This window comes from Oryzias latipes, chromosome 22 (assembly GCF_002234675.1).
Source record: "Oryzias latipes chromosome 22, ASM223467v1".
Lineage (NCBI taxonomy): Eukaryota > Metazoa > Chordata > Actinopteri > Beloniformes > Adrianichthyidae > Oryzias > Oryzias latipes.
Window position 1 is genome coordinate 9,020,332 of NC_019880.2, and position 25,135 is coordinate 9,045,466.

General features: G+C 39.5%; 4 protein-coding genes across 6 annotated transcripts in view; all 4 read left to right on the forward strand.

Moving 5' to 3' along the window:
• Positions 1-1,819: 1,819 nt before the first annotated feature.
• Positions 1,820-6,429, forward strand: isyna1 (inositol-3-phosphate synthase 1). The gene is made up of 11 exons (XM_004082221.4): positions 1,820-1,959; positions 2,060-2,182; positions 2,276-2,437; positions 3,262-3,391; positions 3,504-3,697; positions 3,785-3,934; positions 4,433-4,648; positions 4,732-4,896; positions 4,984-5,097; positions 5,528-5,745; positions 5,852-6,429. Exons 2-11 carry the CDS (start codon positions 2,069-2,071, stop codon positions 6,051-6,053), a joined length of 1,665 nt encoding a protein of 554 aa, XP_004082269.1. The 5' UTR covers positions 1,820-1,959; positions 2,060-2,068; the 3' UTR covers positions 6,054-6,429.
• A 1,816-nt stretch (positions 6,430-8,245) lies between these two features.
• tpgs1 (tubulin polyglutamylase complex subunit 1) lies at positions 8,246-11,013 on the forward strand. The gene is made up of 2 exons (XM_004082222.3): positions 8,246-8,610; positions 10,242-11,013. The coding sequence occupies exons 1-2, from the start codon at positions 8,279-8,281 to the stop codon at positions 10,903-10,905; spliced, it is 996 nt and encodes a 331-aa protein (XP_004082270.1). The 5' UTR covers positions 8,246-8,278; the 3' UTR covers positions 10,906-11,013.
• A 1,497-nt stretch (positions 11,014-12,510) lies between these two features.
• LOC101161104 (putative nuclease HARBI1) lies at positions 12,511-18,179 on the forward strand. 2 transcript variants are annotated; one of them, XM_004082223.4, is made up of 4 exons: positions 12,511-12,791; positions 13,578-14,126; positions 14,194-14,354; positions 17,710-18,179. In XM_004082223.4, exons 1-4 carry the CDS (start codon positions 12,627-12,629, stop codon positions 18,152-18,154), a joined length of 1,320 nt encoding a protein of 439 aa, XP_004082271.1. In that variant the 5' UTR covers positions 12,511-12,626; the 3' UTR covers positions 18,155-18,179. The 2 variants fall into 2 exon arrangements, with proteins under 2 accessions (XP_004082271.1, XP_020569371.1); XM_020713712.1 differs by having other exon boundaries at positions 12,727-12,834.
• Positions 18,180-20,397: 2,218 nt separating this feature from the next.
• Positions 20,398-25,135, forward strand: part of LOC101161353 (guanine nucleotide-binding protein G(q) subunit alpha) — a 28,390-nt gene continuing 23,652 nt past the window's right edge. The window contains exon 1 of one of the 2 annotated variants that reach the window (XM_023951298.1): positions 20,398-21,461. In XM_023951298.1, coding sequence (XP_023807066.1) covers positions 21,326-21,461 — 136 coding nt within the window. In that variant the 5' untranslated portion in view covers positions 20,398-21,325. The remainder of the gene's footprint in view (positions 21,462-25,135) is intronic. The other variant, XM_020713942.2, reaches the window with a different exon arrangement.

Genomic DNA, 25,135 nt, shown 5'->3' on the forward strand with positions numbered 1-25,135 from the left:
AATTTGGCAAAACTAAAACGGATTTATTATCACATTATATCAGGCATCATAGGTCAATTTAAATTTGATCATCTTCTGATCTTTTTTTCCAAACTTATTTAAACACACAAAACAGCACGATAATCTTGTTCCAAGGTGAAGGTTATTTTCTCGAGCACAAGTATGATAAGTAAGATGTGGTGTTTTCAACAAAGTATAGGTGGAATTAAGAATGTTCATGTTTTTCCGTTTCCATCTTCAAATGTCACTATGAACTAGAGATGGATATCAGCGTTGAAGCTGCAAGATGTAACTTTTCAGCATTAGATGTTAAAACCTTGATCTGCTTCATATGGTCACATTACTTGAGCCGAAATTAACCTGTTATTTTTAAAAACCTAATGGGTCGGGTGCCGGGGCTGGCTTGCGGAGACGGGGCGCCAGCTGGGTGGTGGGCGGCTCATGGGTTCTCTGGGCCCTGGCCTCGTCCTTGGCCCGTGTCTCGGTGTCCGGTGGCCCCCATGGCTGCCGCCTGGCACGGCTAAGCACGCCTGCCCAGTGGCCTGGGGGCCCAGACGCCGGAGGGGGCCCCTGTTGGGGGCCTCCTCTGCACTTGGCTGGGTGGGTGGGCGGTCCCCTCCTGCCCCCCTCCTGGGCTGCTTGGGTCCCGTCAATGGGGGCGCTCCTGGCCTGGGGATCTCTCCCCCCTTCTCCTGGTCTGGCTGGTCGGGCTGGGGAGGATCTGGTTCCCCTTATGAACACACGGTTCACTTCGGCAGCGTGCATGTATCTCCACCCCCACGTGCACACTGCCACACTGCTCCCTGTCTGCTTCATCCCTCCTCCTAACCCATCGTGTATTGATGGACTGATGTCTTCCGCTCATCTGCGTGTCAGAATTTCACCTTTGGAAGTGATATTTGTCGTCTCAGCAGATCTGGTATAATTGTAACACATCTTAAAATAATAACTTATTCAAGTAGTTGTATCCCCCACTTTCTCCACCTCTCTTCCTTTCACTCTCTTCCTCTCCCTCCCCACACACACTAAATGTAACAAATAAATAAAAAAATAAAAAAATAAAAACAAATCTACACCCTGGTTTCTCGAAGTTATATAACCTCTTTTTGTAATAGTAAAACCTGTCCAACACAAAAGGCCTTCAGCTCTAATCTGTTTGCTCAGTTGTTGGACAGAACAAGTTATAAAACAAAATAAATAAATAAATGAATAATAAAAAACTAATGTGAAAGGAGAGTTTGAGGTGGATTCAATGTTTTTATGTAGATTATTGAAAATCATGGGGCTCTTTAAATTGTTTCACATTTGCAGCTTTGAAATTTTAAGGTAAAAAACTAAATTAAATAACTTTTGTGTTCATTTTCTTTGCAAAATTGATAGTCTCTTTTGATTTATCTATTATGAAAAATGTTATGGTTTACACATCTTCAACCAGCATTTGCTGATTTATTAGTTTTATTTTGGAATGTAGGAGACACTGCAACCTACTTATTTCTGTAGAAATAAAATTACATGAATTTGATTGTTTACCTCCATGACTATGTATACATGCTATGAATATTATATCTGGATTTCGATCAAAATAGGCTTTTATTAATGGGAGACAACGCCTATTTCTCATCACTCATTGTGTGCCTTGTTTTTCTGGAAAAATCCCGCAGCAGACCGGTGGAGATGGAAGATTAAAATCCACGTGCAGAACCCTCTGGAACGGAAAATTTCAAGCAGACTGCAGGACCTCCCCGAGAAAAGGAGCTCTGCTATTCGCTGCTCGTCCTTTTGTCTCCATCCTTTCGGCTTACATAAGAGGACGGGACCGGTGCGATTCACTGAACCGACACACGAGGGAGACTTCACTGCAGCTCCGGAGATTCAGCGCATCACGACCTACTCGACTTTTAGCTTCGATCAACCAAAGGAAATCTTCTTGCTCTTTCAGAATTATCCCATTTAATCAAGGTGAGACCATTTCCGGTGTTCATTTTTTTCGTTTTACAATGAATATCTCAGCAAAAGTCATCATGAAATGTATTGTCGGATGTTTTCAAACTCCTTACAGACTTTTACCATGTCCGTGAACATCCACATAAACAGTCCCAACGTGAAGTACACGGATACTCACATCTTTGCGAAGTATTCTTATGAGAGTACGTCCGTGCAGCAGGACGGGAGCAACATCACGGTGAGTGACGCACTTCCCGGCCGGTAGGTCCTGGTTCATCATGCGCACGCCGGGACCGCAGCTCATTTCGGTTGTGCTCCCCCGCCGCTGCAGGTGACTCCGCGCTCCACGGAGATGACGTTTCGCACCGAGCGGCGGGTCCCGCGGCTCGGCGTAATGCTGGTGGGCTGGGGGGGCAACAACGGGACCACCGTCACCGCGGCTGTGCTGGCCAACAAGCTGGGGCTGACCTGGAGGACCAAGAACGGGGAGATGGTGAGGGGAGACTGTTACTTCATATATACAGTTTTTTTCTGTGGAGAATCAACAAGTGAGAATTATTATTATTATGTTTTATTTAAATAAATAAATAAAATTGAGCACATTTAAATAATCGTTCGTTAAAAAAACAATAGCTCATTGATTAACGTAGTAATTAATGTAGTTGGCTGAAAAAATCCTCATCATTTGTCTTCCGCGTTCACATTCAGCCTTCACCCCTTCAAACTCCGCCCCCTCGATCATCACGCTGAATCTGGTTTGCCTCTAACTCTTAAGCCCCGCCCCATTAAAGTTCATCTGAGGCCGCATTTACACGGCATGGTTTTTTTCGCCCAAACTTTATTGAATGTATCAATTCAATACAGAACAATGCAAAACAGCAACAAGGAAGGAACAAGCCAGGGGGTTATTGTTACATTTTACACTAATACATTGAAACTGACGCACAGATCAAATGTTTTAATGGCTTTCTTATTGTCAGACTTTCTTATTGTGTTCATGTATTGTTTGAACTCATTGATAAAGACAGAAAAATGAAATAGATGGGGCAGTTCATTGTATTTTTTTTAAATAAAACTTTATGTAAAAACACAACACAATATATTATGAGATAAAATAACTCAAAAATGTATAACAGACCTGAAAATGTACTATTAATAGAATGCAGGACATTTTTTACTCCCCTGACATCAACATTTAGAGGAAACACTAAAGTTAAAATAACTTAAAACATAATATGATACAGCATACCAATTGTAATCTATTCTGAACAGAAGAATGAATGCAAATCTCTTATTTTTCTTACCCATTGCCCACAGAAAGCAAACTACTATGGCTCCCTGCTGCAGTCCTCCACAGTCTGTCTGGGATCGGGGTTGGAGGGAGAAGTAAATGTTCCATTCCGTGACGTCCTGCCCATGGTTCACCCCAACAACATTGTGTTTGATGGTATGCTACACTATCCTCCTGATAAAAACAAAAGGAAAAAAAATAACTTCATTTGTCTCAATTAAAAATGATGAAATAAGCTCATTTGAAGGAATTCAAAACATTTTTTTAGGGTGGGATATCTCCTCCATGGATCTGGGCAGAGCAATGGAGAGAGCTAAGGTGCTTGACTGGTCTCTGCAGGAGCAGCTGCGCCCTTACATGAGCTGCCTAAAACCAAGGCCATCCATCTATATCCCAGAATTCATTGCTGCAAATCAGGAGAGCCGAGCAGACAATGTCCTCACTGGAACTTTGACAGAGCAGGTGAAAAGAGTCTCTGGTCCTCTTGTGTTGGTTTTCAGATCATCTTTTTACAGTTGATTGACAAAAAAAATGGGAATTACCCTTCAGGTGGAGCAGATCCGAGCTGACATTAGGGACTTCAGACAGTCCAGCGGCGTGGACAAAGTCATCGTTTTGTGGACGGCAAACACAGAACGCTTCTGTGATATTGTTCCAGGCATCAATGACACAGCTAAAAACCTGCTGGCTGCCATCCAGGTGAGTGAAGATGATTGCTTGAACTCAAGTTTCAAGCTCAAATGACATAGTACTAGGCCTGCACAATAAATCACAAATTTATCATTATTGCGATATCAAGCTGTTTCATATGCATATCGCAAAAGTCTGCAAAAATTGCGACAAATGGTTACCTGAAATGTGCTAAAATAATCTTACGGCAGCTTGAAGTATTTAGCAGATCAAATAAATCCCTTTATACATTTGACCAATGGGATGGAGCCCTTCACGTTGTTGTCTAAGCAGATCAAGCCTTTTATTGTTAGATGATTATGTTGTTTCTTATTTAAATTAAACTGTACCAGTGAAATGGAAATTACGTTTTTAGTCATTTTGCTATTTGTTCATAAATTGCAAGTTATATCGTCATCGCAATATTGATTACAAATGACGCAAATCATGAGTTTTCCTTATATTGTGCAGTCCTACTGAGCACTCTGATTAATGTCTATTCTTGTCTTTTTTTTTTCCATCTATCAGGCTGGGGCAGAAGTCTCCCCTTCCACTCTGTTTGCAGTGGCCAGCATACTGGAGGGCTGCGCCTACATTAACGGAGCTCCTCAGAACACCTTTGTTCCTGGAGCAGTAGAGCTGGCCATGCAGAGAGGCGTCTTCATCGCCGGCGATGACTTTAAGTCCGGTCAAACCAAGATCAAGTCAGTGCTGGTGGACTTTCTGGTTAGCGCAGGCATCAAGGTACAAGCAGGGTTTGATGTTTTGGGGGAAATTAAACCTACTTTACTTACTTAAAACAAAAACGTTTCTTTTCTTTTTTTCAGCCAACGTCTATTGTCAGTTACAATCACCTTGGCAACAATGACGGGAAAAACTTGTCGGCCCCGCAGCAGTTTCGCTCCAAAGAGATTTCTAAGAGCAATGTAGTTGATGACATTGTCCAGTCCAACCCCATTTTGTACAAGCCTGGAGAGAAACCCGACCACTGTGTAAGTCAGAGCATCACAAATGTGAGGAAATCCACAGCAGCGGTTAGACGTCAAGAAAATTCCAACCTCTTCTCTGTCTTATTTTAGGTGGTGATTAAATATGTCCCTTATGTGGGAGACAGCAAACGAGCCATGGATGAGTACACATCAGAAATCATGATGGGAGGACTCAATACTATTGCAATGCACAACACCTGTGAGGTGAGTTGTTTTTTTTTTCTGCAGCCATAAGCCACGTTGTGAACAGACATAGAGGAGAGATGCTCAGCATCAAGATCTCATGCATACACATTAAGGTCATTTAAACTGAAGCTGCACAATCCTGGAAGTAATTTAAGGTTCAAACTGAACACAATTCATTTTTGAACCATCAGTGGTATCAAATTTACAAACACATTTTTAATATTATTTATTTTGATGCGTTCATTGTAATTACACTTAAAGTAAGGTTTTATTAAATCTGAAATTCAGAAACACTAGCTCCCTCCAGTGGTGGAATAAAAAATAATGGCAACCATTTAGAAATAAAAAAATTAAATGGCAAGTGTGCATGAGCACATAAATATTTCATGTTAGTAAATATTTTTTCTCACTCCTTCATAACCAATTACCTTTTTTCTTATCTCGACAGGATTCTCTGCTTGCAAGCCCCATCATTCTTGACCTGGTGATCCTAACTGAGCTTTGTCAGCGTGTGAGCATCAAGCCTCAGGGAGAAGAAGACTTCCAGTCTTTCCACAGCGTCTTAGCCCTCCTCTCCTACCTCTGCAAGGCCCCAATGGTGCCATCAGGGACCCCTGTTATCAATGCCTTCTTCCGTCAGAGGGCTTGCATTGAAAACATCATGAGGTGTGAATTTAAAAAAAATATGCAGCACACTGTTTTATTTGATTTCTTTGTATGTGCATAAACTAGGTTCTTGTTCACCTTCTAACAGCAGTCTTTGTGTTTTCAGGGCATGCCTTGGTCTTCCTCCTCAGAACCACATGATGCTTGAGCACAAGCTGCAGAGGAACTTCCTGTCTGCACACACAACCTATGTCAACAGCGACGTGGCTGCTTTGAAAACATTTACACTCCCCAATGGGAAACATGTACCTATCCCCATCACAAACGGAATTCACGCACACGAGAATGACACTGCATGTGCTCTGTGATTGCACATTTTTAGCTAAAACAAAGTGCAAAACTACTGTAAGCCTATTTTTTTAGAAGAACAAGTATTTTGTGATCAAACAAAAGACATTTGAGAATTTAACTAGGTGTTAAAATAAAATGATTTTAGAGTACTTGTGATAAATATCATTCATGTAGAAGAAATGTGTTAAGTCTTTTTAGTCTGTATTATATTTGAAGTTTACTAAGCTGCTGTGCCTCAGTACTGTTCAACTGTATACTGTGCTGCATTCCTAAAAAATACTGTTTTAAAAACAGATTTAGGTTTTGCTTTATTTGTTTTTTGTTTTCTAGTCTTGTGTCATTGTGTAAATGCCTATTTATATACAATAAACATAAGTATTGATTTCCCTAAACTGCTTTTTTTTTTCTTTCGGTTCACCTTCTAAGGTCTAGCCTATGTTCATTTTAATAAAAAACATATTATGCAAATTAATCTGCAACAGCCAGCACATATGTTGAGCAACCTAATATTTTTTAACATTTATTACATGTAGAAAATGTATTCATGTAATTATCTGCAGTTTTTAAGAAAAGGAATTACAAGCACTCAATATTTGTCAAGGAACAATAATAATGTGTTTTTATTTCATTGGAACAGATTAAAACTTAATACATTTCTACAAAACATTTTAAAACTTTTAGAAAATCTGTTGGGAGAAAAAAATAGAACAAAATCATAATTCTTTCTACATGAGTTTTCCTATCATCTCTGGAAAAATGCCACCTTCACACACGTGTGTGTGTGTTGGTGTGTTATTCTGCAAGTGTACCAATCCCCAGCTAAATGAGTCTGGAAGGATTGATTGTGGAAGTGAAATGTGTTGCACTGTTTGTGTGTTTTTTTTTTCTTTGCTTAGACGATAAAGGACGATAAAGGAACGAGCTGGGGTCCAGATTGCGTTACAGCTGAGCCAATTGTAAGAGGAGAGATGAGTCACTTTCCTGACGGATCTGTTTTCTCCTTATGTTTACATGTATTTAATTTTGCAAAAATTTACAGTGGTATTCTTTATTGCTAGTTAAAACACGTTTATGAAAACACCATATACTTTTTGATTTCATCTTTAGTGAGAAGTTGATTTAGTTATTTAATAACACTTGGAATATTTTATATTCACAAGAACATGTTTTTCAAATCAAACAATTATTTACCATAATACCAGTACATTTCATAAGAAGAGCACCTGGAACCACTGGTATTTAACTTATTATTTACGGGTTATTTTCCTCCTTTCCATTTGTTGTTATTATTCATTATTACTAATACTATTACTAATATTGTTGTTGTGTAAGGTAATACTTATGAAGTGCCAAAAAAGTGTATATATATATATTTTTTTAATACTTCATGAACAGTATACCAAAGTACAAACCACATCATCAAGTAGATCATTACTAGCAGATAATCAGAATCAGAATCACCTTTCCAAAAATAGACTAAAGTATACAAAAAAACAAAAAGAAAACAACAACATGTACATAGTTAGCAAAAAAGGGAAATGTGCTGGTAAGAAATAAAATTACTATAAAAAAAACAAATAAAAACATTAACACAAACTTAAGGGAATTATTCAACAAACAAAAAAGGCATATTGTTGAAGTGTCACATCATACTTTGGATGTGCTAATCTTTTTAACATATTCATACAATAGAAACATTTCTATCATGAATCCAGTAAAGTTTTGTTTGGAGATGTAAAAACTTAATACTATGTATTAACCTTTTCATCATCAGAGTTGAAATATGTGAGAACTTGCGTCAAATTTTATCAAAATATTACTGTTTAATGTGTTGTTTATAAATCTTTTTATTTGGTTCCAGAATTCAAAGGAGAATTTACAAAAGTAGAAAAGGTGAAGAATTGATTCAGGAAATCATTACAAAAACTACAGTTATTTTATATATGAGGATTTGGATATACATATATTTTTGGGGTAATGTTAAGTAGAATTTTTTATGTATTTCTTTAATTTTGCTATTAAACAAAATGTACCTGGCAGTTAGCGTGCCTGTTTTCTCTCCAATTTATATAATTTGAAAGATTTTTCCAATGTATTTCTCCTTTGTGTAATGCTTCTTTTTCACTTTAAGAATTACGTATGTGTTTGTTGTTATTTTTAATAAAATAAAGTTTAAACTGCTATGTTTTGCGTCACTTCCGCCACCGTTGCCAGGACCCGAGCGAGACGTTACACATTTACGATGGCTGACAAGGAAAAGCGCCGGTCCGCGGCTATTCCTTCAGGAATGTCCGCCGGCAAAGCCATCAAACCCGACAGCGACGTGGAGTTCCTGTCTCAGGCCGGGGTTGGGGACCTGCTCCGCGGGGCCCTCCTAAAGATGGTCGAAGCCAGGTCCGACGACCCCATCGGGTTCCTGGCGGACCATTTCTGCAACCTGGCCTCGGTGACGGACAGCAGCCCGGCTGGATGCGGGGAAGACGAGCAGATGAACGGCGCAGGCGCATGCGCACAGGAGCAGCAGCATCTCAACCGAGCGCTGTGGCACCTGCGGCTGGCGCATCATTCTCAGAGGTCTGAGCTGCTTCTCCTTCACAAGACTAACGATGGATCTGATTTGGAGTTTAAATGTGCAGCCATAGGTTTATCCTAGAACATTTTTTATTTCATATGAAGACAAAATAATCTAGGCAATTTTAAAAATCCTTGTTATTCCAGTCCTGTCCATTAATAAACCAGTCATGAATGTGGGGTTCGTTTAAACAGTTTTAAACAGCTTAGTGAGTTTAGTGAAGGTTGTCCAAGGTTTAAATGTCCGCAAATTTGTCCTGAAGGAGTATTAAGGCCACAATAATAGAAAAAAAAATCAAAAGTAAAAATGAGAAAAGTCGTACAATTATGAAAAAGAACTTCAAGATTGAAGTTGTAAAAGTATAAGGAAAAAGTCAAAATTTTACAGGAATTATTCAAATCAAACTTTATTTATATCGCACTTTTACAGCAACACGTGTCACTCAAAGTGCTGTGCATAAAATACAATAAAATTTAAAAACAAGATGACAAGACAAATAGTGCCGACAACCCCACCCCCCCACCCCACCCCCCCCACACACACACACATACGCACACCATGATAAAAAGAGTGATAAAATGATGGAATGTAGAGACCTGGCCTGGTCCTGAAGTGGAGAAACGATATTTTGGGGACATGTCCACATCAGTGACCCCCACCCAAGTTCACGTAGGAACACTACCACAGGACCCCCGATCCAATCAAAAGAGTCAGATCCAGAAGATGGGAGATCCCATTGCAGCGACCCCGTTCACTGAGAAGGTCAGTCACTGATGTGGAGGATAAAGTCTTAAAACTATGAGAATAAAGTCAAATTTTATGCAATTTAAGATGTGAGATAATGAGAGAAAAGCCAAAGATATACATGGATGACTTTCGGGATGGGCTTCGGCAAAAAAGAAACGAGTTTAGAAGATGAATGAATAAAGGTTTAAAATTATAAGAAAAGGGCAACATGTCACAAGAATAATGTAAAATTATGGGGGAAAGAGTCAAAATTATACGAGAATTCAGTTGTAAAACAATGAGAGAAAAGTCTGAATTTTACAAGAATAATGTTGCAAAATTAAGAGAAAAAAATTCGTATTTTATGAGAATTAAGTTATGATATAAAAGTCAACATTTTATCAGAGTAAATTTGTAAATTTATGGTTTAAAAAGTTGCAATTTAACATCAAAGAAAATCATGTTTTTGAAAATAAATATTTAGCTTAAAATGTTTCAGCAAAGAAAATTGAACATTACTTGTTTCATTTATGTTGCAGACAATTCAGAGAAATAGGATGAACATGACATTGATCAATAATCTCGCTGAATCTACTTCACTATTTATGAAAAACAATATTTTTATCAAAAGTTCAAACATTTTCAAAAAAGCACAACTTTTTCCTTTTGAAATGTTACTCATACAAAAAGTTGACTTTTTTCGAATAATTGAACGGCCTTATTATTATTTTTTATTTGACATATTTCTCATAATTTCACTTTTTTTCTCTCTCATTTATTTAATTCCGTTGTTCTTTCATGGTGGCTCCAATATTCTGTCGCAGTCCACCTGAACCAGCTTGGCAGAGTTTTAGTTTTGAAGCAAATCCACATCACATGTTTTTCTTTAAATCCTTTTTCTTCTCAGATCAGCGTTCAGCAACAATGTCCGCGTGGCCTACGATCTACTGAACGTCTCCGGCTGTCAAAGACAAGCTGCTGAGGTTCCCGACGGCCCGGACGGCTCCTGCTCTGACGACCCCATTGGAGCAGGTGAAGCAGGAGGAGGAGGAGTCAGAGGAGGCCTCTACACGCAGACATTGCAGTGTTTATGCAGTGAGGGCGGAGTCCCTGCCTCCACCTCTGCCCCGCTCCTCAGACGACTCCACTGCCAAGACCACGAGGTCGTCCCCTATGATGTCTTCCGGCACGGCGTGCTCACCTGTGCCGTTTTCTCAGACTACATCCGGCAGTCTCAGAAGCTCTACGCCGAGGTGTGCTGCCCGCACGAGGGGCCCGCCACGCGGGCGCTGTGCCTGGCGGTGCTGGGGACCCTAAAAGAAGCTCTGGAGACCTCTGCGGGTTGTGAGCCGGACTGCTGCATTAACGCTAATAACAAAGCCTATGCATGCGTGGAGAGCAATGTGAAAGCGATCCGCTACCTGGAGGCCAGTGCCAAGATCTCTCCTAACCAGCTGGCCCAGGCCATGGATGGAGCACGGAGCCGGGGGCCCGGAGGGAACATGGATGCCAAGGAGTTCGAAAATGCAGCTGCAGACTTGTTTATTACACGAGTGAAAGTTGTCTTCTAACCTCTCTGTTGAATTTGTTGCAATATTTTGCACCTAATAATAAAATGTATGTACTGCAGGTAACCTGCTCACAAAATGTAAGAAAATAAAATATATACATCAATGTTTTGAAGACCAAACTTCGAGATACTGAAAAGTTATCCAGGAGAAATAAGACATAGTTTTAGCTGAACAACTGAGAACCATTTACACTTGACTTGCAGTTGTGGTCAAAAATACGCGCATAGATCAACTGTTGCCATTTTATTTAAGGATCATAAATACACATAATTTCAGATCTACAACTGCGCTTTTCTCCGTGTCAATCACTTCAACAGTTTAAATCCTTTGCCAGCACATCAGCAGAAGCATTTTATGGCCGCTGCAGACAGCAGTGGAATCTTAGCTGGCAGCTTTACACACAGTTCTCTTGAGATGTTCAAAAGTTTCAAGTTCAAATTAAGGTTAAGGGCGATAAAAAACCACTCAGATGAAAATTATGCTTTTGTTTTTTTTTTAACATGTTCTCGCGGAATTTTTTTAAAGGATGGAGGAAATTTACAAAGAAAATGTAGTTTTAATTGCATTTATGAGTATTTCTACATTTAAAATCATTGCCAATCAGGAGCAGATGGAAAAAATGATGTTTGAAAGAGAACGTGTTTGTGACGCAGAAAATACGCTCCCTGCTCTGCTCCATTCTGCTGCATACACTTGCAGACAAATAGACCCATGTATGTTTTTGTTTTCCTCATCAGAGCCAGTATCTGGATCAAACCTGTACAGCTGCATAGCTCAGATATTGCTCGCCATTTTTGTTGCACCGGTAATGTTAGGTTGGGGTTGTGAGTAAACAAAGGGATTATTTAGAATTTTAGCAGAGGGTTGTTTGTGCACCAACAGTCCCGCCCACAACTCAGAGGCCAATTTTTTAGGAACTTCTGTTGCTCTCCAGAAAATATGTCTTAAAAAAACAACAACAAATGTCCTGATAAAAACGACATATTCATATTTAAAAGACCACCGTGAACGCTTTCACGACAGATCCAAAATATAGGTGGAGTGGGACTTAAAGTGAATGATTATATTGTTCTGTTTGCTCCAGTGAATGTTACGGAGAATGCTGTTTGTGGATTGCTGACAACAGTTAGTTATGTGCATATTTAAAGTAAACTGTGTGTGATCTATCAACCAAAAACAGCATAATCATAATTAAAAGACCACTAGGAGGGAACGCTTTTAAAACATATCAAAAGATGATCATGTGGGCCATAAATACATTTTAAAACAGAAATTAAAAAGTTAAAAATAAATAATTACTTGTCATTAAAATGTTTTAAAACAATTTTATAGGAACACTAATTTAGACAGTTGGTGTTTTTGCACTCTGAATGCATAAGTATTGAAAAGATACATTTTTTTAGACCTGTCCTGGAGCAAAAAAAATGAATATAATGAATGAAAATTACTCACTCAAGTTCCAAATCTCAAGCCTCAATTGAAATCTAAAGTCCCTGAGCAAAAATTTCAAGTCAAAGCTGTGCTGTGTCCTGCTGCCTCTGCCTTTTCTTTGTTGTTACTCTTTTCTGCCGCTAGAGGGAAGCACCTTCCTTAACTGGACCAAACCAACAGAGACCGGAAGTCACCTCAAAAATTAAACAACAGAGGTTTCCTCGGTTGGAAAATGCTCACATCTTTGTAAAATTCCCACTTGGAGCGGCCTCTGGTTTTCATCGGCCAGAATGGAAAATGATGAGCAGCTGCGCTCGATGATGTTCCTTCTCACGTACTTGTTGCTGAAGCGAAGAAGAGACATTAATAACGTAAACATCCAGACGCGCCATGAGATCCAGCGGCGCATCCGCCACCGCCAGTACTTCTTGCAGAGACAGAGGAGGATGCTCATGGTCAGTGATGGAGCTTGTGTCATCTAAAACTCTGGCTTTTTAGGTACCTGAACCTAAGAAACACGTTTACTAAATAACAAACAAACATTTTTTATCCGCATAGAAATTAAATAGAAGCTAAAGGGGACAGTAAACAAGAAAATACTATTTTTATGTTTTTAATTGAGATTCTTACTGATGTCAGCAGTGATTTAAAAAACCCACACCGCCTTTTTTTATTTTATTTTATTTTTTACTGATTGTGGTACTTAATTGAAATCAGAAAAAATTAAAGTTAATTAAGTGACCCTTACCAAAATTTTAACAATAAGGTACAATTAAAATTATTGAATTACTTCGATAAATAGAAAATCCACCTTTACTTAGGTTGTGTTTACTGACCTCCAATTGATTTTTCTGTGTTACAGGGCGCACAAAATGCTGTCAAAATGTTTTTGTTCGACCTTTGATTCATACTCTCTTTAAAGTTTTCGTGAATGAGTTGAATAAAATTGGTTACAATACTTTTTTTTACTTCACTACTTACCAGTACTTACTTTGCAGTTACTTTTTTAAATTAAAACATTTTATTTTTGTTTAACCAGAGGGCCCCAACGGATGTGTCCAAGACCCCTATTTTAGATATTAGGACGTTAAGAATAACATCTTAACTATTAATTATAGTTTAAATTTATTCCTGTGTTATTGAGGGTAAATGACAGAAGCTATCACGCTAGGAGCATCCAAACCAAACTGATAGATGCACTCCTTAAGAGTTTGCTATAAGCCTCCTCTTTCATCCCTTAGATGCTGATAGCTGAAGGTATCCACTCCAGCGTCCGTATTCGCACTCGCCCCTGGACCACCACTCCCAGTTCTGATTGGTGGGAGCGGGTGGTGATGACAGAATTCCAGCCTTCGGATTGGCTGGACAAGTTCCGAATGAGTCGGGAGACTTTCTTCTACCTCTGTGAGAAGCTGCGGCCGCGTTTGGCTCGCCAGGACACTAGCTTCCGCTTGGCCCTGCCGGTGGAGAAGCGCGTGGCTGTGGCGTTGTGGCGACTGGCATCAAACATTGAGTACCGCACCATCAGCTCCCTGTTCGGGGTGGGGAAGTCCACCGTCTGCAGGTGTGTTAGGGACATGTGTCACGCCATCGTGGCTCTGCTCAGCTGTACGTACCTGCAGCCCCCCAATGAACAGGAGCTGGAGGATTCAGCTCGGCTCTTTGAGTCTTACTGGGGGTTTCCTCACTGTGTTGCTGCCATAGCAACCCTTCACACAGCCATCATCACTCCATCAAACAATGCGTTGGACTATGCCAACCCTGCCGGCTGGCTCTCAGTACTTTCACAGGTAACAAAACGCTTTCTGCGGCCTAAAAGTTTTGGATTTCGACTGCTCACCAGTTTTGTCTGTGCAGGTGGCTGTAAGTGGGCGGGGTCACTTCTGGGATGTGTGTGCAAGCTTCCCAGGTGGAACAGATCCAGCTGAAATTTTACAAAACTCTTCACTGTGGGCCACTGCTTCAGAGGGAGGACTGTCGCCCGCACAGCCCCCTTCATTCATGGGCAGAGCCATGAGGTACAGTTAGCAGCAGCGCTGATTCTGAAAGTGAAAGACAGTTCAGCTTATTTGTGAAGCTTTTAGCTAAACGTTAAATAAGTCAAATGAAAAACTTCACATTTTTCAATTTTACTGTCCATTTTTAATTAAAATAAAATTATTTAGCAAGAAATCCTCAAAATAAAATTATTTTAAAACAAATTTTGGAATTAGATTGGAAAGATCATTAATATATTTTGATCTGTACATAAATCATTAACACATCTAACCTGCTGTAAATCTTCAAGTTAAGTTCCACTCCAAGAAGCTAGAAAAAGCTTTTCTGGAATGATTTAAATGTCTTTTTTCCTTAAAGGAAAGTACAATTAATTGTTGCTAATACATGAGTACAAATGAAAATATTCATTTTCTTTTGTACTCCACTTCATTATTTTAGGAAATAATAAGAACTTACTGATGTTAAAACTAAAAAGTTTTTTGTGAAACGCGAGGATGCTATAATTGATGGGTCAACTGTGTCTGATTACAGATCAGAAATGTCCATTTGTGGCTCTAAATTGATAAAAAAATGTGTTTTTTTTTGGTTTTTAACACGTTTTTGTGGCATTTTTTTGATGATTGATAGTTGTATTTTTGAGTATTTTTTTATTCAAAGACAAAACAAAACAGGAGTAGATGAAATTTTTTTAAAGCGCATTTGTTACTTAAAAAAAACACTGGGCAGGCCACAAGCTCCCTGCTCCATCCACTTGTAGCCCACTGGATCCATGTACGTCTTTGTTTTCCTCGTCTGAGTTTCTGGCTCAAAAACTGTACGGCTGGATATCGCCATTTCTGTTGTAATGTTATGTTGGGGTTGTGAGGAGCTGTAAACTAGCGGGAGAGCGTGTAAACAGAGAGCTCAGTTATGGGCGACAGGAAGGGGGGCAGGGTTGCTCCACACCAATAGTCCCGCCCACAACTCGAGGGCAAATTTCTGATGAACTCCTGCCGCTTTGCAGAAAGTATATCTTAAAAAAATGACACAGGTTTTTTTTCTCTTTGCTTAAAACTGCATAATCATAACTAAAAGACTACTGAGAGCGCTTTTATGGTAGATAAACATATATTTGGAGTGGGTCTTTGAGTTAAAATTTTGGAAAGAATAATGCAGTAATGCTGGGAAGAGTTTTATCATCCCAGGAGAACCCTGCAAGAGGGTGTCACAAACATGACTGCTTTCTTGTCAATTGTCTGCAGGCAGCATGACTAATCAAGAAGTCCACAGAAACCAGTAAATTCAACAGAAGACAAACACGCACGCAACTCTTTATTTAGGAACAGGTTCTACTTCTTCAGTCCTCTGTTTATTATTTTTTACAAGCTGCCTAAACCCAAATAGCTTTTTGACATTTTGTTCAATTTTTTAAATTCCCTGAGTTATTCTTAATTTCTCATGGTCGACTGATGAGCAAAAACAAACGTTTTGTTTGACAAGAGCTGGAGCTTTAGCTGAAGCTCACTAAGGATCAATGGAGATGCTCTAACAGCAGAGCTTGGGTATATATTATTGTGACATGAGCAAATGTGTCTCTGCGTCTTTGTGTTTATCTTCTTGATCGATTTGAGATTGACTCCAAAAGTACCCATAATCCCTTCACTTCTCACAGGTCGCTCCAGTAAAAAAATAAAATAAAACGCCGTAAAGTCAGAGAAAACGAAATTCTAATAATTCACCAGAAAAATGCCAGAAAGGGGATAAGAAAACCAAAACTTGGTAGAAAGAATTGGGCTAAATTTGCAAAGTGAATGACAAAAGGCATTTATAATAGATCCTATACAGTTTGCTGTAAATATGCACATAAACAAATGTTGATAGGTCAGCAATCCACTAACAGACATTTTCTGTAAACAGAACAATATATTCATGTTAAAGTCCCACCCCAACTATATTTTGATCTGTAGTAAAAGCGTTCCCAGTGGTCTTTTACAAATGAATATGCAGTTTTTATGCAAAATTTAGAAAAATGTGTGTCGTTTTTCATGATATATTTTGTCATTTTTCATTAGAAATTGGCCTCTGAGTTGGGGGCGGGACCGTTGGTGCGCAATTAACCCTCTGTTGATATTCTATAATCCATCTGTTTACACTCTCTCCCGCTAGCTTACAGCCCCTCAATTCAATTCAGTTCAATTTTATTTATATAGCCCAATATTACAACAATAGTCGTCTCAATGGGCTTCATACTGTTAATCGTGTGATAAACATGAAATCATAAAGAACATGAAGTCATAGAATTCAATAGCTAATGGCTAAACTAAACTAAACAGGCTAAGCTAAACTGGGCGTCCCTGTTCTTAGACCCTCCTACTCGGTAAATAAAAACTAAAAAAAAAAACGGATTCTGGGAAAAGAAGAAGAAGAAACCTCAGGGGCTTCCACATGAAGGAGGGATCCTCCCCAGGATGGATCAGTAATGTACCAGAACTGTTAGAGAAGAATTAGCTTATCTAACTCTACAACTTCATGTTTAAATAGTCCAGCAGATGGGCTTCATGCAGATGAGTTGGGGGACGGCTAGGGACGCAAAACCAGCCAGAGGCAGGATCCACAGCCAAGTGTAGGAGCAGGAAGAGAGAAGAGCCAGAGACGAGGTACAGGGGCACGGACGAGCCAACTGTTATCTGGAATCACTCCCGGGAAAGAGGGAGAACACATGAATCGCTCTGCACCAAACAGAGAACTTAATGATGAATAAATGATCAAGAATTGAGGAGAGAAGTAGAAATGAGTAGAGAATAGAACCCCAGTACACCATACTTTCCCCAGCTTCTAACTTCTAGCAGCTGGCTAGAAACTAATTATTGTTGTTATTAAATTGAATTCAAACATGTTAATTATATCAAAAGCTAACATTACAGGTGCAACAAATATCATGAGCAATATTGGAGCCATCCAGCCGTAGAGATTTGAGCCAGATGTCGGCTCAGATAAGGAAGATGAAGACGTACGTGGAGCATTAAACGAGAGGCACTATGATTAAAAGGACATGCTTGTAGAACTGTAATAAGGAAATAAAAAATGACATCCTACAAAATGTCATCTCTGATGAACACATTTTTATCAAAATATATGTTTCACTATAAACAAAGATGCATAAAAAGACAGATGAAAATGTAAAGTTTGACTTAATAAATATCACGAGGATCAGATTCCTTGCCAAAGAAAATGCAGGGATGAAAATTTGCCTTTAAAATTGCAAAAAAAACATAAAGAAATGCAAAGCAAATCATGTGGAGAACCCCATGAATGTCTGTTTAGTTAATATGGGACATTTGTAAAGAATTTGTCATCATTTTTTCATGCTAACAAAACTGTGCCTGCCTTCTCCAGGTATGTGATGTTGGGTGAGGCCTGCTACCCGCTTCAGAGCTGGCTGATGAAGGCTTTCCCAGAGGAAAGGAGCCGGAGGAAGAACCACGCCGCCCTGACGCAGAGGCAGCAGGTGTTTAATCAGCAGCTCAACAGAGCGCTGCGCGTGTCTGAGGAGGCGCTGCTGAGGCTGAGAGCTCGCTGGCAGTGCCTTAGCAAGAGGAACGACTGCAGGCTGGACGTGGTGCCCACCATGATCCTGGCTTGCTGCATTCTGCACAACATGTGCGAGTCCCATGGGGATGCTTTCAAAACCGAGTGGCAGGTTGAAGTGGCTGAGACCGAGAGCCCTCAACCTGACCACAGGCCTCTCACCTCAGCCAGCATGGATGAGAGAAACTCCGAGGAAGTCAGAGGTCTCTTCTGTGACTATTTTCAACAGCAAGGCAATGATTTCACTCAATAAAAATACCAGAAATATGCTTTTCAAATTGTTTTTTCTCTTTTTTGGGATAACTTATTAAAGAAAAAATAAGTAAGCTGTTTTTTTACTTCAAGGAGCTTCAATGTTTTCACTTTAATGTAGATACTACCAGTACATTCTGGTCATTTTAAAGCCCAAGTGTTTTGACACATAAGATGCAATATTTTATTCGTTTTATAAATATTTAAATCTATAAATATATATTAAATATATATTCTCAAATGTGTCCCTGAGACAATACAATTAATATCCATGACCAAATGTTTACATTTTTTACATTCTGGTGACCTAGCAATCAAAAACTTTCAATTTATTTAAAACATATAGATTTTTTTAGACTGATGAACACCTTTAAAAATCCCACTTCAATCATCTTTTGATCTACTTTAATAGTGTTCCCAGTGGTTTTTTAATTGCAGTTGTGCCGTTTTTAGCCACAAAAAAAAAGAAATAAAATCTGTGTTGTTTTCTAGGTCGAGAAACAGTAGTTCTTTAGAAATTCTCCTCTGAGTTGTGGGCAGAACTGTTACTTATTTCCCATCATCCCTTTGTTTAAATTCAAATTAATTTTATTTATAAAGCACCTTTCATGTCAAACAGACAGCTCAAGGTGCTTTCCATAAAAAACAAACAAGAATACAATAAAACCGATCCCCACACATGTAATAAAATAATTAAATAAGCCCCTCATAATGAAATACACAAAAACAAGCGCAAGTAAAAGAGAAATGACAGAGCTTAAGAAAAGAGAACCCAGAAGGCGCCGTCCGCCCTGTCCTCCTGTTTACACTCTGTCCTGCTAACTTACAGCCTCTCACACCCCGTAACATTTTCGGTGCAACAAATATGGGGAGCAATTTTGGAGCTATCTGTTTTTAACCAGATGCCAGCTTGGATGAGGAAAACGAAGACCTGCATGGATCTATTTGTCTGCAAGTGGTCTGTAGGGGAGCAGGCAGCACAAACCGGGACAGAAAGAGACTCAGTTCTGTCCTGGGCTGTCCACTGGACTTTATGGAGGAAGTGGGTGAAAGGAGGATGTTGGCCAAGCTAACATCCATCATGGACAACACCTCTCACCCACTACATCAGACAGTGATGAGCAGCTCCTTCAGTTGCAGACTGTTAAACCCTCCATAGGAAGGAATGGTTCCGCAGGTCATTCATTCCAACAGCAGTTAGATTGTACAATGCCACAGTTTAAATATGCATGTACAAAACCGGTTATCATGCAACCAGAGCCCATCCGAAAATATTGTCTTTTACTTTATTTTATTTTATTATTACGTATAACATATGTTAAATCGTAATAGTGTATATAGGTGTCAATTTTTCTTCTTGTTAAATGTTATTACTTTTGTATTTGTGCACATTTTAAATACCCTTTCATTCTTTTTGCACATTGCTGTTGTTATTTTTTTTTGCACTGATCTGCTGTAGCAATTGAATTTCCCCAAAGTGGGATCAATAAAGAATATCTTATCTTATCTCAAGTGGATATATTGGATAAGTGGATACATTGGAATGGTGCAGAGCAGGGAGTGTGTGGCACGCCGACTTGCACTTTTGTCACAGTTACGAGCTTTTTCCAATGGCCTTTTTTCATCTCCTCCTGATTCACAACAATTTCAGTAAAGAATTACTCATACATGCAATTTCTATCTTAATTTCTTTATATATCATGAGAAAAATGTTACATCATGAGAAAAATGTTACAAGAACACACTGACACAATTTTCTCTAGAGTGGGTATACATCAAAGTAGGACTACAAATATTTTTCTAAATTTCACACTATATATTATGAAGTTTGCGAAGTTTTCTTATAAAAAAATAAGAAGTACCCATTAATGGATTTTATAATGGATTTTGTAATTTTCCAAATTATTGTCTTCGAAGGTGAAAAGATGACAATTACCGTCGGCTGCCACAAGATGTCGCTGTGATTTCATCACAGGACTCCAACAAATGTTTTTTTTAATTAATTTTCTGTGTCCATTTTTTGAAAAATAGAATGCAGATAACATTTTTTGTCTATCAATTACTTCAAAATATGTATTCATATTATATAAGTTAGACGGATACATGTTACAGAGGCTTTTATTTTTTTTATTTTTTTATGTACATAGTTTTGTGACCTAGCGCGAGCGCACAAACAGGTCCCACCCCGAAACCCGTCTGGTTCATTCAATTGGTCTCCTTCCTAATCGTTTCGTTCAGTCCGTCGTCTGTCAGTCAGCACCACGCTAGCCCCCCCCCCCCTCCTTCTCCTCGCTTGGCATCATCCTGCTGTGTGCCCACTTTGTTCCAGCGGAGAGCGACTCGACAGCCTTCTGTTTGAAGTGAATACATTTCCAGTCAAAGCCGCCGGTTCGGCACGCATTCTTTCTAGCTTTTGTTGTATCTTTATATATATATTCGTTGTTGGGTGTTTTTTTTACCTTCAGGATGTAATGGAGTGCTGTCTCGTTGTTGCTAGCTAGGCGCAAAAATTCCTTCAACCAGCCTGCTGTTTCAATCACTGCGGGCTGACACTACTTTAGCCGAGGCGCTGCTTAGTTAGTGAGCTAGCGGGCTAGCAGGGCAGCCTTCTGAGGCGTTACGTCTGATTTGGCGAACGACATAGCTGATGTTGTTGGACTAACGTTTGAGGGACAGTGCTGGCATCAGCTGTTGCGGGATTGGATGCCGCGAAACTGCAGATTTGAACCACTTTGGGCGGATTGTCAAGACCGTAGTGCCAGCCGAAAAGCTATAATTGGACATCAAAGAGACACAAGGGGTTAATTATAGGCAGGTAGTGAGTGGCTAGTACGGTTAATATTTTTTGACATTAGTCGTGTTTTGGGACGTGCATCTACGGCAAATCAGTGAGGCCCCACTGTCTGTGTGGTCTGAATCGTCCGTGATTTGCGGTGAACACACGGCGAAGGCGCAGTTCTTCTCGGCTGGGGGGGGACAACTTGACAGCGAGGCCCCTGGCTACACTCCCCTCCCCCCCCAGTGCGGTCCATCCATTCGTCCCGGCCCGATTGACCACCTCCCCGCTTGCGCTCCAAAGCGAGGGTCGGGGATTTTGGGGGAGACGCGGAAAACCGTGACGGAGTGTTTGTCGGGTCCCGTTCAAACCGGGCTGCCATAAAAACCGGAGGGGATGACTCTGGAGTCCATGATGGCTTGCTGCCTGAGTGAGGAAGCGAAGGAGTCGAAACGAATCAATGCAGAAATTGACAAACAACTTCGTCGAGACAAGCGAGACTCCAGGAGAGAACTGAAATTATTACTGCTCGGTAAGTTGTGCGGTCATTTTGATCAGCCTGCATTTCTTAACTGTCAAATGAGTCAGTGTGTCACTGCTGCATGGGTAGTCAACGTCTTAGGCCTTCTTGGCATTGCTAGCTAATATGTTGCTAGGTGTGTTAGCTAAAAAACAAAGAAGAAGAAGAAGCAGCAGAAAGAAATCCTAATAAATCTAAGGCAATGTGCCATGATTGCCAAAAATAAAGAGCTGTTTATTTTTTGTAAATTGCTGGATTACATTTCGTTATTGGATCTGCTTTGTCCATGCGGGTGTCTGCAGCAACCATGGCCGCATTATGAAATAATGGGCCCATGGGCAAATCCATAATGTCCCTTTAGTTTCTCCATAAATATATTGCATATTCTAATTTTTAAATACAAGACAACCATTGATCATATTAATACGAGCTGAGATTTTTTTTTTGTTGTTATTTATAGTAGCAGCTTGCTCGTTAATTATGTCTTGCCACATATGCTGCTATGATTCCTCAGTGTTTTCTGTTTAAGACGTCTAATTCTTAGTTCCACGTGAGTACTAAGTGTTTTTCTCCCCACTTTTGTATTTTTTTTATACCTTCTAATATACACCATGCATCAGGTAAATCCAGAGGATGGGTTCTTTCAGGACATACTTTTTGGGCTCTTTGCATCTGCCAGTAAGCTTGTGTCCCTGTGGAGTTGCATATTTGGAAGTTAAGCAATCTTACCGTAAAGTGTTGTCATGTTAATGACTTGACATAAACAAATACTATAGCAAATACAAATGCTTTCAATCTTTGTAAACTCTGAACGAAACCACTTTTTTTTGGGCCTAAATAGAAACCACAGAAACAGTAAAATGGAATAAATTTGTGAATGCAAATGGTGAATGGTTGCTCCAATTGTCTTTGATTTCCAAACTGTTTGTTTAGTGCATTTTCTTGCACATTTGTTGTCCTTTATAGTACCTTTCTGGAGTTCAGTCTCTGTGTGCCTTTTTGCAGTAATGTAGATAGTATTGCATTTTGTTTTATGGTTTTCACTTCTTTTCCTTCTCACAATTCATTCTTATTGTTGCTTTAAAGCTGCTTTGTGTTTGGATTTCACTGCAGACACATGGCAAAAGACACATTTTAAGAATTTAGAGTATGTTAAGGCTGTATTAATGACATCATATTTAAAATACTTCTTTAAATTTGCAGCACTGCAGGCGATGTCCTGTAACATTCTTTGGCATAATGGCTAAAATTTGTTGGCTGCTAACGAACAATAATTTCCTTTTCTTTCTTTTTAGTCATTTACCAGATACAATAGCCACAGTGAATTAGTGGTTTCTTCCAACTGAAGCTAATGTAAAGTTAAGTGTCTTGCCCAAGGACACAACTATGGATACTTGGGATTCGTACCCTAAGCCAACTTTGGCAGCCAGCCGTAAAACTCATTGAGCTACTGCCACCCCTCTCAACGTACCTAACACTCTTCGTCAATCAGTGCATTATGATAATGCTGTCGTTAATGACTTTTGCATTGGTAAACACGGTCAAAGTGTGCATTAGAGGTTGTAGGGTTTATATCAGGCTGCAGCTAACTGGGCAGCTGCACGCCGATTTCCACTTCGGTTTGCGTTTTCTGCTGTTCACTAATTTATGCGTTGGTTACATCTTTCCTGTAATGGCTTTAGTTTTTAAAAGTTTTAAAGTTTTAAAAGCGATGCAGCAGCTTTGGGTTGCATGCCAGTAATACTACAAGAAAGATCTTAAGGTGACTTGCCTGGTCCCTGAATTCTGGCCAACTCTTGATAAATGAGCTTTTTTTGTTGTTCATTTCATCTGCAGCTAGTGTCACCAAAAAATGCTTCCAAAAGACCAGGATACTGAGGGATTTGCCCCCTCATCCTGGAGTCTAGCTGAGTAGGTTAGCTATTTTTATAGCTGGTGTGTGGGCAGGTGGGAGCTGCTGTTGAATAAGTTGCCCTGCACTGCATTGATACATAGTGCTGTGGACACAAAGGAACAGTGGGCCATGATTTATCGCAAATGCACTTTTACTTGATCGTGCTCCTTCTATCTGTGCAACTTCTAAAATGCTAACTCTCAACTTCTTACGCACGTCACTCACAGAAGCATGTAGTACATGGAGGGGGAGCAGGTATCCATTTTTAGGACAATTAGTATTATCTAGGTTGCATCCTTAGCTTCAAATCATTTGCTCCAATTTCTCTCGAACCAAAGCAGCACTGGTTATTTGACATGTGTGTCTCCTTTTATTTCCCTGCTGAATACCTCAGCTCAGTGAAATAGGCCACTGCAAAGCCATAACATTGATGGGGCATATTCTAGTTTTAACGCCGTACACTTTTAGGTCTGTTCTGGAAGATGGAGCAGGTTTTTGGTGGTTGCAGGTTTAAAATGGTGTAAAATAGCACTTGTGCCTTTAATGACGGATCATTAATTGGTGGTTTGACACTAAAATATTTAAAAAGTAAAAAAAAAAAAGTTTATATTGCCATGCTATGCTTTTTAAATGGCACAAACATATTTATAAAAGTACATGTGAAAGCATAAAGCAAATCAGAGCAATCAGGGATGTTGTGAGTGGATCATTCTATGTCGGTTAAGTCTGTTTAGTAGATGCCTGGATAAGGAAGTGGAAGAGGAGATTAGTCCAGGCTTTAATAAGCTTGGTTAAACATGTCTGCTTCTTAGACTTTGAGATGTCACTGACTCTTATTATCCCCGGGCATTATTTTTAGGAGTCCTCAATGCGCTGCCTGCTTCTCCACACCTCACTGGAGCAAGGAGATGATTTCTGTTTCTAAATGGTTAACCATTTGTGTCACAGTGGATGCCCTTTCATGTTTCAAAGATCTTCATGCACATGGTTGGTGGATCTATCCCAAAAAATATTAAGTGTCTTTGACTAATTACAATTGTGAAGTTTCCCCATGATTTTACATTCAAAGGACCTTGATTTGAAAAGTACTTTGTACACCAGAGTTTGCACTGAAGTGCTTTACATGCTATTTTATTATAGAAGAAATAAATAAGAAAAAGGACTTCAGAGGAGGGCTCTTAGAGGTTTCTCTTCTTTTAAATCCAGGCAAATGACAGGAGGATTTCCAATGATTTACTTTTCCCAGAAGAAATAGAATCAAATGTAGTTGCTCTTTTTTTTTTTTTTTTTTGTTAAGTTTACCAGAAGAAGTTCCAGAATGTAACATTTACCCTTTTTTTATGGAAAAAGAAAATGAATGGTGTTTAGATTTTGTGTGTAGGGTGAGAGTTTCTGCTCCACTTTAGATTAAGGCTGGATTATTCAATTGATCTTTACTTAGAACATTCCGTATCGATGCATCACCAGGGCCGCACAAAATGAGGAAAAACTCACAATTTGTGAGATTAGTGATCAATATTGTGACGAAGACACAACTTGTGATATATTATTTCCATTTTACTGCAACAGATTTACTTAAATAAAAGTTAAGATAACTCAAATTATACTCTAAATCAGTGTTTTTCAACCGTTTTTGAGGCCACAAAACACTTTAACCCTGACAAAGACCCCGCGGCACACCAGCATCCCAAAAAAAAAAAAACTCAGTCTGTATTGATCGACAGCCCCCCCCCCCCCCCCCCCCCCCCCCCGCAATCTCACGTGCATTTTTGTGATAATTGTGGCAGAAAAA

Excerpts from the sequence above, each read along its gene's own strand:
- isyna1 (XM_004082221.4), top strand. The coding sequence starts at position 2,069 with ATGTCCGTGAACATCCACATAAACAGTCCCAACGTGAAGTACACGGAT. Across the intron at positions 4,649-4,731 it reads TGGTTAGCGCAGGCATCAAG|CCAACGTCTATTGTCAGTTA; the intron begins GTACAAGCAGGG and ends TCTTTTTTTCAG. Across the intron at positions 5,746-5,851 it reads TGCATTGAAAACATCATGAG|GGCATGCCTTGGTCTTCCTC; the intron begins GTGTGAATTTAA and ends TTGTGTTTTCAG.
- tpgs1 (XM_004082222.3), top strand. The coding sequence starts at position 8,279 with ATGGCTGACAAGGAAAAGCGCCGGTCCGCGGCTATTCCTTCAGGAATG. Across the intron at positions 8,611-10,241 it reads CTGGCGCATCATTCTCAGAG|ATCAGCGTTCAGCAACAATG; the intron begins GTCTGAGCTGCT and ends TTTTCTTCTCAG.
- LOC101161104 (XM_004082223.4), top strand. The coding sequence starts at position 12,627 with ATGGAAAATGATGAGCAGCTGCGCTCGATGATGTTCCTTCTCACGTAC. Across the intron at positions 12,792-13,577 it reads GACAGAGGAGGATGCTCATG|ATGCTGATAGCTGAAGGTAT; the intron begins GTCAGTGATGGA and ends TTCATCCCTTAG. Across the intron at positions 14,127-14,193 it reads GGCTCTCAGTACTTTCACAG|GTGGCTGTAAGTGGGCGGGG; the intron begins GTAACAAAACGC and ends TTGTCTGTGCAG.